This window comes from Gymnodraco acuticeps, unplaced genomic scaffold (genome assembly GCF_902827175.1).
Source record: "Gymnodraco acuticeps unplaced genomic scaffold, fGymAcu1.1, whole genome shotgun sequence".
NCBI classification, from domain to species: Eukaryota; Metazoa; Chordata; class Actinopteri; order Perciformes; family Bathydraconidae; genus Gymnodraco; species Gymnodraco acuticeps.
In genome coordinates, this window is record NW_022989985.1 from 1,344,963 (window position 1) to 1,359,990 (window position 15,028).

General features: G+C 38.5%; 1 protein-coding gene across 6 annotated transcripts; it reads left to right on the forward strand.

Annotated features, from left to right (window-relative positions):
- The first annotated feature begins 2,695 nt into the window (after positions 1 to 2,695).
- On the forward strand, positions 2,696 to 13,102 carry tmc1 (transmembrane channel-like 1). Of its 6 annotated transcripts, XM_034212422.1 has the most exons (19): positions 2,696 to 4,311; positions 5,198 to 5,675; positions 5,797 to 5,985; positions 6,093 to 6,183; positions 6,276 to 6,357; positions 6,552 to 6,658; positions 6,737 to 6,835; positions 6,962 to 7,104; positions 7,186 to 7,330; positions 7,419 to 7,613; positions 9,257 to 9,436; positions 9,519 to 9,671; positions 10,318 to 10,446; positions 10,597 to 10,664; positions 10,753 to 10,992; positions 11,067 to 11,192; positions 11,332 to 11,410; positions 11,960 to 12,092; positions 12,465 to 13,102. In XM_034212422.1, exons 3-19 carry the CDS (start codon positions 5,894 to 5,896, stop codon positions 12,683 to 12,685), a joined length of 2,283 nt encoding a protein of 760 aa, XP_034068313.1. In that variant the 5' UTR covers positions 2,696 to 4,311; positions 5,198 to 5,675; positions 5,797 to 5,893; the 3' UTR covers positions 12,686 to 13,102. The 6 variants fall into 6 exon arrangements, with proteins under 6 accessions (XP_034068313.1, XP_034068308.1, XP_034068309.1 ...); XM_034212417.1 differs by lacking the exon at positions 2,696 to 4,311 and having other exon boundaries at positions 4,741 to 5,675; XM_034212418.1 differs by lacking the exon at positions 2,696 to 4,311 and having other exon boundaries at positions 4,741 to 5,675; positions 12,468 to 13,102.
- The last annotated feature ends 1,926 nt before the right edge of the window (positions 13,103 to 15,028 follow it).

Below are 15,028 nucleotides of genomic sequence, written 5' to 3' on the forward strand. Positions count from 1 at the left end.
ATTTGTAATCCCTTTGACCAAAATGTGTTTATCGTCACACCTGATTAACCTTCACTCCCCTCTCAGCTCCCTCCCCTCCCTGGCAAAAACAGCCAGCATTGCCCTCAGGGCTGCAACTCCCTGCTGCTTTACGTTTAGTGTCAACATTTGTGGAGCTGAGGAGACTTTAATGCTATACAAAGTTCACGGGTTGTTATCGGCAGAGAAAGGCTGGCAGAATCAGTCGACCAGACGGTGTTTGTGCATTTGCCTTTTACTATTACTGTTACAGTAAAGGAAATAGGATATCAATTATAATTTTTAACAACTCAAGTTCATTTTAATATGACCAGCAAATAACTGTTGAATTTAAATTCCCTTTGTAGCAAGTGGCCTTCTCCTCATATTTAAATAGGTACAGTCCAACCCTTTAAACTTGAGTAGTCTACAGGTTTCTTCGGGGTTGTTTTTCCTGCCTCTTCGACCTGTGTTGGGGGGAAGGGATACTGGTGACAGACAGATCATCAGTTACAGAGCTGCTGTTTGACTCATAAAGGACAAACAGACTCTTCGCATTACACATATTGTACCATATAGCACAGTTTAAAGGTCACCTATTGTGCAAAATCCACTTTTTCATGTCTTTTATAAATAAACATGTGTCCTCTGTGTAACGAGATTCTGAAAGTTTCAGGAAAAAAGATTTGCTCACTTTTTGTCCTGATCCATTTATATAAAAACTTATTATGGATTATGGGATGCTACAATGACACTTCAGAGACATGTTTTGTATATATCTGAGACCTATAATATTTTGATGAAAAACAGTATAATAAGGGATCTTTAACATACTTTGAAGTGTGTATCAAAAATATTGCCTGTGCCTAGAGGTCACATCATTTTTACAAATCCTTATAAGGTCCTCCTTAAAAGGTATGTTCATCCAACTTTTAAAATAATAAAATCCCCAAGTGTTGGTGTATACTATTTTTAAAGAATTTATCCAGCTGCTATTTCTTTGGTAGAATGCAGTTCACACCAGTTCATTTTCCCTGGCTAGTCGGGACACTACATTTAAAAAAAAAAAAACATATCCCATTTTTCTTAATAAATAATATTTCTACCAAATAATTTTGGGTCAGACGACACGAAACATGTGCAAAATAAAGCAAAAGTAATCTACATGGCTGGATACCACAATAGATCATCTTGCAGTTTGTTTTGATGCCCCTCGAGGCTTCGATGACCCCCCTCACCTCTCTGTTCTTGGATCCCTCGTAGCTGCTGCTCAGTTTAGCCAAATGAAACTGATATCCCCCCACTTTCCTTGCTCCCATAACAAGATCAACATGTACACAGGCATAGCCATGCTTACATATCTGACTGTGAGGCGTTAACCTTTCTCCACTCGTGCATGCACACATATTTAGACACAGATGACGAAAACAAGTCAGTAAAAAATAAAGAAGGAAGCGTCATGGAGGAAGAGGCGTGTATTCCTGCATATTCCAGTAAAGAGCAGCAGCGCCCTCTACAGGTTCATTGGCTTTGTACTCACTGCCTCTATCTCACATATTGTATTGAATAATATACTGTTTAGATATGGTCTATGAAAAGAGTCCTAAGATAACTTCTGTAATTTAAACAAAGAAGTGAGACCACTACCAAACTGTAGTATGCTAAACTCTTTGAATATACTGAATAGCTATTGTTAATAAACATTTTATATTTTTGAAGTTAGAAGGCTTTGTAACAAGAAAATATACATCACTAATATTCTGAGAATAAGAGGATAGACTCACTGGCTCTATAGGTATTTCAACATAAACCTGTGCATGTAAAGCTAATAAGAAAAACACATTTTTTTGAAGAAACAGGTGGCCATGAATCACTATCATGGTCCAATTTTATTTACTTTTTTATTGGTGCTTGACATAGATACATGTTGCTACTTTAAGCAATTGGGTATCAAAGTTCAGTGTGTAGAAACAGCAGGAATATAGAAAGATCTAATTGAAGCATAATGTTTAGAAAATTAAAAAAAAGCTGTGTACACACATATATTATATGGCCCTTATTTCATGAAAAAAGCGTATTGTGAAATAATATGATATTCAGAGGGGAGTGTGATGTCCCTACTCAGTAACAGCTGAGTCATGTCAATATACAGTGAAAATAACCTCTCATGACCCTAATGTTTTTGTCTTTTCACACACATGCTTTACTCAGTAAAGCGCGCGCACGCACACACACACACACACACCACACACACACACACACACACACACACACACACACACACACACACACACACACACACACACACACACACACACACACACACACACACACACACACACACACACACACACACACACACACACACACACACACACACACACACACACACTAATAGACCTTCACAAAACACACACACAAAGCTGCATAAAGGCAGTCATAACTGTTTGAATAATTAATTGCTAGTGAAATTGTGTGGCTCTAGAGTTTCCATGCTGTCATTGTCCCTGTTTCGGGTCGATGGGTGGCGAGGAAAAAGTTAACTTCTCGTGCCAGTTACTCATCGCGTACCAGCTCCAAAACACCCACCCACACACACCCACCCACACACACGTGTACGCACGCACGCATGCACGCACGCACGCACGCACACACACACACACACACACACACACACACACACACACACACACACACACACACACACACTGGATGGGCATCCATCCCTGTAAAGATGCAGAAACAGAGAGACCACTAAAACTCTTCAGAAGCTTCATTTCCACCTGCGGTAGACACAGGTTCAGTTGGAAGCTGGTGTAAATGTTTTAGGGGTTATAGGACCATGAGAGGAAGATGACTCGGGACAGTCTGATCACCTCTGAGAATGACGGTAGGACCAGATTTCTCTTATTGTTTTTATATATTCATCTTTCGAGGTTGATTATTAGAGGACAGTCATTCTATGTGCATATGGAGATACAGGTCTGATATATTTCTTTGTCATAGATTGTTGCAAATGATCGGCAATTTATGTCAAGTTCATTAGGAATAAATATGACTGATTATTTAAATCAATCAAGGCCCTTTGGATTATTTGCTTGCTATGATAGGTAATCATAACTGTTTTCCATCAACTGTTTTAGTTTCTTATGTTATTTTTATATTTTTTGGAAGAAATGTAAATCTAAACAATTATATATAAAAAAATGTTATGCTTATAGTGTGTTGTGTTGTAGTGTGTTAGCTGCTTTTCCTTTATAGAAAAACATCCATATTTACTTAAAAGGGTGCCTTAATGTCATTCATATGACATACAAGTAAACACAGAACATCAATCATCAATTAAAGGCCAAAAACCGAGCACCTCAAATACATTCATCCTCTACTTTCGTGCATCAGTCAGCTGCATATTTGGGAGTTGGCCTCTTGCCCTCGCCTGTCCCCCCATCCTTGTGGGCATAGCCTCCCGTCTCCCTTCATTAGGCCATTGTTTGTCTCTTTTGTGCACTCTATTGCACACAGCCGTAATGACCCCGCCGCTGGCCACTCGGGTTACAATAAGGACACACATCAAAGGGCCGACTACATAAATATCAGCTCAATTTGTCAGTGGTCCTCTTTGTTTTCCTCTTCATCCCCTTCACTGCAGGACAATAGTGCCAGGTATACAATAAGGTAGGCTGAGCTCGATCAGTGAAAGGGGCAGTGTTGTGTTGAAGATATACAAAAAACCTGACTGGATTTATAAAGCTGAGGTCATCAGAGGAGGAAGGGGTTGTTGTTGTTGTTGTTGTTGTTGTTGTTGTTGTTGTTGTACTTTATCTGAAAAATACTTATCAACATGAGACAACAGAAAAGCACAAACATTGAATTGGAATTCATAAAAAGAGAAATAATGAAAAAATGTCAATCATAAATAGTTTGCAGAATGACAACAATGCTACTTGAGCTTCGACATTGAAAACATGCCGATTTATTATAATTTTGCATTAGAACTTTTAAATATACACTTTCAGCATGTTTAAATGATTCTCTGCAATGGGAAATCGCATTATCAGTTACATACAATAAACTCTAATTTTATGATAGCATAGTGAAAGAAGACCGATTTTAAAATCATGTCACTCACATGGTGTCCAAATCATTGTTTGTGGGACTCATCAAATTAGGTTGTTTAAAACTAGTAAGTAAGTAATAAGTAGTAATAAGTAATAAGGCACTTTCAGGAACCTTTTAAACCTTTTAAAAACAAAACAAAAACAACTATTTGTGACATTATCTTTCCCACAGTTGACATTGGACTGGAATTTGAAGGTGAGTAAGATCCTACATGAATCATTCAGATGTCCTATGGTTCAATATGATAAAGTGATCATGAAGAGTTTGTCTATAAACTGAAATATTGTTCTCTTTGTATTTTCTCATTTTATCCTGCTCTATCTTGGTTGGGATTATGTAGGACCTGTTTCAAATCAAATCAAATTAAGTTTTATTTATATAGCACATTTTAAAAACGATTTACAGCCAAAGTGCTGTACATATAATAAGTACCTCACAGTAAGGACACTATACAGTAAATACAACAGCACAGTTTGTGCAGAATATCAGTATGAGAAAACGACACCCTCTGTCCTTAGACGCTCACATCGTACAAGGAAAAACTTCCGGAGAAAAAACCCACAGTTTAAAGGGAAAAATGGGAGAAACCTCAGGGAGAGCAACAGAGGAGGGATCCCTCTCCCAGGAGGACGGTCAGACGTGCAATAGATGCCGTGTGTAAATCGAAAAGATAATACATTTTACAGCGTAGGTAGACCGAATGTTAGGAAATGCATGTGTTTGTCATGTCTTGTTGTTCTTTTACTTCTCTGAGTATAGCTTTACTGTAAACACCAATTTTTCTTTACTTCTAGTTATCATTGCCGTTTGACCCTCTACCATGACCTGTGTCTCCTATTATCTCAGGATCATAACTCCTGCATAAAAACTTGTCAGTGACAGCGAAAAAGAGATAGTTGACTCAGTAGAGAATAATACAAAAATACTACAAAGACTGCTGCACAGAGAGAAAGACAGTGACACCAAGTGTCAATGATTTGATCAAGTTGTAAGTGTTATACATACGGTCAAATAGAAAAAAATCCCAGGATGGCAATGCTTATTGCAACTTGGAAACATTGCGTGTATGTTTTTTCTACAGGTCTGGAGGATGAAGTTGATACTTTTCAAGAGGAACATGAGAGAGAAAGACACAGAGGAAAAAGAAGGGATGGTGAAAGAGCAAAAAAGAAGAAGAGGGGAAATGGTGAGGGGAGAAAAAGAGCTTCGAGAGCGGGACGAGAGGAAGAAAAATTACAGGCCAGGCGTGAGAAAAAGGGTAGGAGAAAGAAATCAAGCAGTGATCAAGAAGCTGAAGGGAGAGAGGGGGATGAGGCGGACCAGCCAACAACGAAAAGCAGTAAGGCAGCAAAAACAAGGAAGAATGTAAAAAATGAAAAAACAAGAAAAGTGGAGAAAGAGGAAAAGGAGGACGAGGCAGATGATGAAGAGAGAAACAGAAAGAGAAAAAAGAAACATGGAAGTAACAAAAAAGAAGAGAATGTAGAGGATGGCAATACAGTGAAGGAGAAAGCAGGGGAAGTGAAGAAGAAAAAGCACAAGAAAGTAGTGGAAACAAGGTAAAGTCATATTTAAAAAACTCACAATTCAAATCTGCAATTATCTCCTCAGGAAAACGGTCAATGCATGTACACAATAGAGATGCAAAGACATGTAACACACTACTGTTCTGTACCTCAGTTCAGAGAAGGAGACAAGTGAGGAAGAGGACAACGAAGAAGAGGACAGTGAGGAGAAAGAGGTGAGGCCAGAGACTCTGACTCCTGAGGAGCTGGAGATGCTGAAGGAGGCCGTGGACGAGAGGAAGAAATTGATCCAGGGCCTGAGGGGAAAACCCTGGGCAATGAAAAAGAAACTTGTGACCTTACGGTAAATTCACTCGACAGATTTCTATGAAGCTAATCCCCTGAGTTCTTAGGATCAGCTGTATTACAACATGGCCGTGATTCTCTTTGAAATCTTCTTCTCCCTTGAAGGGAGTCTCAGGAGTTCGTGGACAAATATGAGGGAGCTTTGGGGAAAGGGAAAGGCAGAAAGCTTTATGCGTACAAGGTCATGATGACCAAGGTAAGTCATACAATCAGTATCGATTTGCATGAATATCAAAATGATTACACTGACTGGATGATGCTTTTTAATGTGTTATATTTCCTTTGAAGAAATGGATGAAGTTTAAACGGGACTTTGAAAACTTCAAAACTGCTTGTATTCCATGGGAGATGAAAATCAAGGAAATTGAAAGTAAGTTTGGTTTATTGGTCAGAATGTTTTTCCACTTCATTACTCTAACTTTATGTTATATTATTCGAGACTTCAAAGTGACTTTCCAAGAAGAATCACATATCTTATACTGTATATTTCCCAGAGCCCCATCTTCCCTGCTTTCCGAAAAATAATTATGGTGTAACCTCATATTTATTCCCTCTGCCTCTCAGGTCATTTTGGCTCCTCAGTTGCCTCTTACTTTATCTTCCTGAGGTGGATGTATGGCATCAACATGATCTTGTTTTGTCTGACCTTTGGCCTGGTTATGGTGCCAGAGGTAATGTACATGGCTCTTTTTCATCACAACTTCCTGATATTGTGTCTGTAGTTTTGCTCTAATCTTTTTTTCTAAAAGGCATTAATGGGACGGCCCTATGGCACCATCCCAAGAAAGACTGTCCCCCGTGCAGAGGCGCCCAGTGCCATGGACTTCGCTGTTTTATGGGACTTTGGAGTCAGTTAATGCAACACTCACCTCAATCTCTTGAATTAGCATTGTTCTGTTTAAGTCAGTTTTGTCAAATTGAGATGCATTATTTGTTGCACCTTCCTTAAGTTATAATTTGCGTCCACTCCGCAGGGTTACGCTCAGTATTCAGTCCTCTTCTACGGTTACTACAACAACCAGCGTGCCATTGGCTGGTTGAAGTTTCGTATGCCTCTGTCATACTTCCTGGTTGGTGTTGGAACAGTGGCCTATAGCTACATGGTGGTCATAAGAACGTAGGTTTGTTATGACGACATACAATTGATTTAACTTCTTGAGCACAATGTAATACTGAATATTCAATTATTATTTTATAGGATGGCCCGTAATGCAAACGAGTCAGGGGTCGGAGATGACAACAGCTTTAATTTCAGCTGGAAGATGTTCACCAGCTGGGACTACCTGATAGGAAACCCTGAGACTGCAGACAATAAGTTTGCTTCCATCACCACCATTTTCAAGGTCAGTGCAGCCGATCCAGTGAAACCATTTATTTCTAATTCTTCTTCTTCTATATCTTGCATATGCCACATCTACCCATGCCATGTAGGAGGCTATCTTAGAGGAGCAGGAGAGCCGAAAGGACGACAACATCCATCTGACTCGATTTCTGCGTGTTCTGGCCAACTTCCTGGTCTTGTGCTGCTTGGCAGGAAGTGGATACCTGATCTACTTTGTGGTGCGCCGCTCGCAGAAGTTCGCCCTTGACGGACTGGAGAATCACACCTGGTGGGAAAGGAATGAGGTAGCCATGAGCAGTGGCGACTGGTCATTAGGGGCAGGTGGGGCACAGCCCCACCTAGTGTCAGCAGAAAGTATTAAAAGTAATGATTACAAAAAAATGCAAAAAATAAATTAAAAAATATATAAAATATATTTTAAGATCATGTTTAATCATCTGATTCGTCTGTACATTGCTGTTTTAGTCTGTGTTCTTCTAATTAGTGTCTACAGTGTGTGCCTATTGAGCTGTTTTAAGCCATGTGGGACAAAACCCGATCCTGCCCCTCCCTCTCCCTGTTTAAGTCAATGGTGATTGTAAAAACTACACTGCGCATGCTCAGAGTATTGTCCTATTTAATGTGTGTGGCAAAAAAATAATGACCATAGGGGCATAGAGCTGCCATCCCCACCATACGTCATCTCACATCATTCAGAGCTGATTGGCTGTAAGTACGTGTGCCGCGAAAAGTGTGGTGTGTGAAGAGGAGACGAGAGAGCTGCAGTGAGGCGTCCTACAACCAGGAAGTAAACTGCGCATGGCTTCCCTCGACAAAAAAGCAATGATATTTCTCCATAGGATTTTAGAAAATAGCTCAAAATAAGATCTGTGGGAAACAAACCTGTTAGATAAATGCACGTTTTGTTCAGCCGGATAATATCCACATGTCTACCCTACTTTTATAATTTTCGAATCATAAATCTATTGATTAGATTTATGATAGACTTTTGAAACTACAATAACATAAGGAGGACTTTTACAAAAAAGTAATAGAGATGTTTGTCCAGAAGGATAGGCAAATGGACTTCATCTTCATGTCAAGGTAAGACTGCAATTTGATTGAAAATGGGATCTTACTGAGAGAGAACAATTCAATATTTAAATGATACAATTACATTTGTTGGGTATCCTTCTGTTGAACTGTCTGTTTAAAATTAATTGAAGCATCAGACAAAAAAAGCTTTTGAAAATAATATGATATTTTGATTTAGGTCAGAATATAATATTTGTAAACCTGAAGAGTCAGAGCCTCAGCAGCCATGAACCTCACTGCAGAAGCTTATATATAGACATCTAAGTTTTTTGTGCCCCACCACTTTTGTACATATAAAAACGCCACTGGCCATGAGAGAAGCAATCTGAATAAATATAGAGAAATATGTTAATACTAGGCAAGTTCAGTATACATATTTGTGTGGTCTATCGTTTTGAAGCCATTTAAAAAGATTTGGCCTCAAGTCTTTATTTTGACATTGTTATGCAAATAAAATCTACGGAAGCCCTGAGAGGCAGGTGTTTTTTTTGTAAGTGTGCTTTAAATTATGTTATCCTGTTTTATGTCCTAAAAACAGGTTGAGGGGGGTTTTGCTAGGATAATATTTCCAAGTTAATTCATTAAAAAAGTATTTTAAACTAGTCAAAAAAACAGAAAACAACCTTTACATATTTTTCACTATCTGGGACAGGACTATCAGATGAAATAAATAAAATAGTAGCATAGAAAGAGTAACAAAACACCTTTTTCAACTGTTCTTAAGTTATAAAGACAGGCTTTTTTGATTTGCAAATGTAATCTCAAATCATTTTACCTGCCTCTCAGGGCTTCCATAAAATGTACACCTGTGACTAGAACATTTGAATTATTATAATTGTTTTGTTTTTCTCAGGTGAACATGGTCATGTCATTGCTGGGGATGTTCTGCCCCATGCTGTTTGACGTCATCAGCGCCCTGGAGAACTACCACCCTCGGGTCGCCCTGCAGTGGCAGCTCGGTCGCATCTTTGCCCTCTTCTTGGGAAATCTGTACACCTTCATCATCGCACTCATGGATGAAATCAACCTCAAAGTGAGAAATAGAGCATGAACACATGGGAGATAGTTTATAATTCTATAACAAGCGTAACCTGTGATGTGAATATGTGCTGCAGAGGGAAGAGGAAAATATAGTCAAGTTTAATATAACCACGTGGGAAGCCAGTCACTACAATATCTCAGCATCAGAAAACAGCACATCTCCACCCGTCACCATCCAGCCGGCGGATGTCCCCAGAGGGCCCTGCTGGGAGACCATGGTGGGCCAGGTCAGTGTGAATGTGTGTGTAGATTATCATGTAATGGTGTGACGGGATTTAAGAGCATACATTTAAGATACGCAATGTGACCAACATTAAATACAAATATAGGACATAGTGAAATAACCATATGAATTAAATCAAACAAAATGTGTAATATAACAAATTAATGGCTAAATGTTTTAATAGAATACATTATTATACTCAGCTCAGGATTGTAACATTTTATATTTACTTTCACAAATCAAGCAGAAACACTAAAGGTATCAATGAGTAGATAGCCATTTTTAGACATTTTGTTTCAAGATTGAATTCACCAATGAAAAAATTAAAAAAGAGAATTGCTAAAATCACAATCTGATACTTTTAGAAATATTTACTGAAAAGTAAGACAAATAAAAACTTCCTACAAATTAAGATTGGCAATAACATTGTTGTGCATGTTGTGTAGGACATATCATTAATTTAAATATGTATACACAATAAACATGCATGTTAAATATATAGACGTATACTCAGTTATAAAGTGGTAAACAAAAAAGATCAACCAATGAGGATGACAGTATTATTTATTTTGAACTTCCCATAGCATTATACTTATACTTTGTACATTATTTACATTTATTATGTTATATTATTGTTTCATCCTTTGCAGGAGTTTGTCCGGCTGATCATATCTGATACGATGACGACCTACATCACGCTGCTGATCGGCGACTTCCTGAGAGCTGTGCTTGTTCGTTTTCTCAACTACTGCTGGTGCTGGGACCTTGAGGCAGGATTTGTGAGTCATAACAGTCACTATGCCTCTGAATTTATGCAATCTTTACATTTGATTATATACAAAAACCTGGGCCTTTTTCCTAGAGGTGATATATAAGTGTATATTTGAAACGATGAGTCACGGTACTGTTTTGGTTGTTGTTTGTGAAAGCCATCCTACTCTGAGTTTGATGTCAGTGGGAATGTACTGGGCCTGATCTTCAATCAGGGAATGATATGGTGAGAAAACGACATTAGTTTTATTTAAATCTTTAGATGGATAGCATGTTCAGTCTGTCCTTTGGGTTTTGCCTTATCTTTCCTCCAGGATGGGGGCTTTCTATGCCCCTTGCCTGCCCGCCCTGAACCTCCTCCGGCTCCACGTGTCCATGTACCTGCAGTGCTGGGCCGTGATGTGCTGTAATGTGCCGCAGGAAAGGGTCTTCAAGGCCTCGGGCTCCAACAACTTCTACATGGCCATGTTGCTGGTCATCCTCTTCCTATCCACTCTGCCTGCCATCTACACCATCGTCACCATCCCCCCTTCCTTTGACTGTGGACCCTTCAGGTAATGATGTTTGTTTTAAGGATTTACAATTTAATTACTTTACGTTCTGTCCTGGTCATTTTCTCTCTCCATAGTGGGAAGAAACGTATGTTTGATGTGATCCAGGAGACTCTTGAGTCGGACTTCCCCGCCTGGTTCAGTAAAGTCTTCAGCTCTGCCTCGAACCCTGGACTGGTGCTACCCTTCATATTGCTCATGGTGTGAGTCAGACTGCATTTAAATATATTGTTTTGCACAGCTTAATTAAAATATATTTAATGACCATTTTTACATCATTTTCATTCTTAAATTGCAGTTTAAGGCTCTTTGATGTTTACAATCTGTTATTTTATCTTTCAGACTGGCTATTTATTACTTACAGTCCACATCTAAAAGCTACAAAGAAGCTAATGTTGACCTGAAGAAAAAACTACAGACGGTAAACCAAGACTAGAGTTTGTGTTTTCTTCTCATCCAGCACTTGTTCTCTAGCACTGTATCCACCTTTAGAAATCCTGGAAAGAATAAAGTTTGAATTTGAAATTTCAGATGAATAACACTAAGGTGGAGATGGTGGAAAGTTGAAGAAATGTTTATGAACAAACAAGACATGGAGTATGTGACAATGTTATCCAACACTCTAAATAAAGAGAGAAAACTCAATTTTAGGCAAGTAAATGTAACAAATGAACAGGAACTTGCACATTTGTTATTTGTTTACCTTCAAGAAAATATTTAGCTGCTTCAAAACTTCTTTACAGTATGTAGATGCACCAACAGGTCACATGAGGGCACCGATTCCACACCAGTTGTGTTAATATCATCACTCCAGCAGAGAGCAGCAGAGTAACAGCTCAGATCTGTTACAGAGTATCATCAGCAGCTGAATAAGTGATCTCTGAAGTTCTCTGTGTGGATGTTGTTCTCTGAGTGAGATTAATATGCTTTCTTTAGTCAGTCTTACAAATTGCTTTATGTCTCATTCAAGCAAAATGAGGAGAACAAGAAGAAAAACAAACTAGCAGCGTTAAAGGCCCAGATGGATTTAGAAGAGGCTCGAAAAGCGGCATCACCTTCTGCAGAGCATCAAAAGAACAACAACGCTTCACCAGACCAAGAAGGTGGTACTTGAAATGAAGCAGATGATTTCTAATGTAAACAATAAGTACATTTGTGAACTTGAATTCAAATATGAACTTTTAATCTATGGAGGCCTGACACTGTCACGAAGAACACAAGGCTTTTACAAGTCAGAAAAATAACTGAATAAATAATTAAAATGTGAGTTCAAAGAAAAATAAAGCTTTATACTTTTACTTTAACATACGAACAAGCACACACGTTGTATTCTTTACCACAAATCAGCCAATATATGTTAATAACTTTCTTTCTTTACACACATTAAATCATTTATCTAGTTATTTCATATATTCCCATTACCAGCCAAATGTGTTGTACGCTTTACAGTTGTTTGCCCCCCCCTTCTCCTTTAGCAGATGAGGAAGAAGACCGTGGCAGAAGTCAGAGGATGTATCATAGTAAAAATGGACGAAGCCCTCCTCCTCATCGCCATTACGGCCAACTTCCTGCCACCAGAGCCCCTGTACCCAGGAACTATCCCCATGGTAACCAGGGGTCTGCTGGCTACCTGCCGAGTTTCCCTCGGGAAAATGAAGCCAGGATGCACAGGGTGCCGAGTCTGCAGAGACACTGAGGGAGTGAAGAAAAAAACAGCATGTCACTCAAAACTATGCACTTTATTGAGAATTTTGAATAATTATATGTTAGTCTGTTAGTCCTTAATATAAGTGTTTTTAAAACTGCATTTATGATAAAAGAACCTGAAAGCAGTGCAAATGACAAGTGTAATTGTTTATTTGTTCACTGTATAAACTCTAACAATACAAGATTCTCATTTTCTTTACATTTAATTGTTTTAGTTCCAACATTTCCCTAATATTTTCAAAGCATTGATCACTAAGTTTGCAAGCTAAATCTGTTTTAAATTTGAAATGTATTAGTAATACTCCTTCGATTTAATAATCTAATATATATATTTCAAGTCACTATCTATCACAAAAAGAGGTAACACAATGGGGATTGAGCCTGATAAAAGCCCTTAAACTTAAGGCTGCCAAAGAGAGGAGAAAACAGAATTAATATTAACTTTATTTCACAATAAAAAAGGATAACTTCACATTGCCTTGTAATTTTTCATTCAATTAAATCTCAAGGCTGTAAATTAGTGAGCACTAGAGGGATTCGGAACATATATTATTTTCTTCTCTGCTACAACATAGATTTGATCACATGTATAACCTTACTTTAACTTGTTGCTATTAGTCTTAGTTGATCATTCACTTTCCTAAAAAATAGTTATTTTGATAAACAATTGTTTTAAAACCGAATTCACGCATATATTTTTCTCTTGGCCCCTCACACTGAGACTCTGAGCGCAGCTGTCCCTGGACCTGTGACTGGGCCAAAGCATTAAACAATTCATTAGACATGGAGGCCATTTAACCTTAGCTAGCCTGGCTTAAATGGATCTCTTGCTCATCTCTGGCTGGACACTACACACTCAACTTAAACCTGTTTTTCAGCTGTACGATACAAGTGAGGCTAAAACTGTAAATCACACATAAGAGAGTCAGATTATGTATTTTTCGGATATTAAAAACACAAATGTAGTCTTTGCCAACATTCAGATTTGAGCTGTCAGTCTTGTAATTGTTGTTCCTGACCTCCATCACGTAGCATGGATACTCGTATCATCTGATAACTGCGTTGCCATTTCCAGTGTCCTGTCAATCAGCCCGTCATCAAGCAGTCCTGTCAGGCAGATGTAAAGTGATGGTGTCGTCTCATTAGTTTAACTTTATTACCATGAAATTCAATATATTGTTGGTTATTCAAAGACATGAAATGTAATATCTGAGTGTTGAAAGGCTTGTCAATGAGGAATAAGTGTTGTGTCTAAATCATTCAAGACAACAACTCAACATGCTCATAGCGTCACTGACTGAATTACAGTGCCAATCAAATCCACTTCCATTGATGCTCATGATCAATTCATGGTAAGTAAGCATTAAGAATTAATTCTGCAGTTATATGAGAACTTGAGGATGGAGTAGGCCTATGCTTTATTCACTTATCATAGGCCAAGATTTGTCAATTTAATTATTTAATAAAGACTCAAGGAAGACTGAATAAATGATATTGAGATTATCTGCATCCCTTATATTTATTCTGGTAATAACAGCCCCCTAATGCTCAGGGTCCCCCTCCTTCTGCTGCTGATGTGTTTTGGCTCCGTCCCAGTTCCCCTCCATGCTGGTACACTGTAGAAATCCGAGCCCTGATGGGTTGCACATTACCGGATATCTCAATGTCTGGTGTGCCATGATGGGTATATATTTGATTAACTAATGGTGAGGGTAGGAGCAAGTTATTGCAGCACTACAAGCACTGATTTGACTGCTGGTACAGTGTCCTATTTATCATTTGGAGAGCAGAGAGTTTCAACTTGGTGCGAAGCTTATTTAATGTATCTTTAATATATATGCATCTTGACCTTCTGTAAGATTAATTATAGTATGTTGAGAAAAGGGATGGGGAGGAATACTGAATGTTTGTAGTAAAGGGAGGAGACAATCAAGGGGAGGAGCGACAAAAGCTACAACACTGAGGGATTAGTTTTTCTTTCAGGAACAAACTCAAGCCAGCATTCATACAACCCCAGGAAGTCTGTTGCTCTCTGTGTCGGCAGCCGGGCGTCTCCGGTTTCCTCCTGTATTATTCAAAAGGTCAGATCTGACGTTTGACCATAACAGGTAGTAGTGGCTGCATCTCAGTGGTTGGAATACACTGCTTGAACATGAACTTAAATCATTATCCAGCATTTTGTAATGTTTACATAATGATCTGTTTATGAAAGGATATGCCACACAGTGATAAGTCACTCCTGAAACTATGGCAAACTGGATCTTTTATATGGCCAATAAGAGGCTTTAGCAGTCAAACAAAAATTGTATTTTACAAAGCCATATTCAGTCTT

Excerpts from the sequence above, each read along its gene's own strand:
- tmc1 (XM_034212417.1), top strand. The coding sequence starts at position 5,146 with ATGGCAATGCTTATTGCAACTTGGAAACATTGCGTGTATGTTTTTTCT. Across the intron at positions 6,184-6,275 it reads ACAAGGTCATGATGACCAAG|AAATGGATGAAGTTTAAACG; the intron begins GTAAGTCATACA and ends TTTCCTTTGAAG. Across the intron at positions 6,659-6,736 it reads GCCTGGTTATGGTGCCAGAG|GCATTAATGGGACGGCCCTA; the intron begins GTAATGTACATG and ends TTTTTCTAAAAG.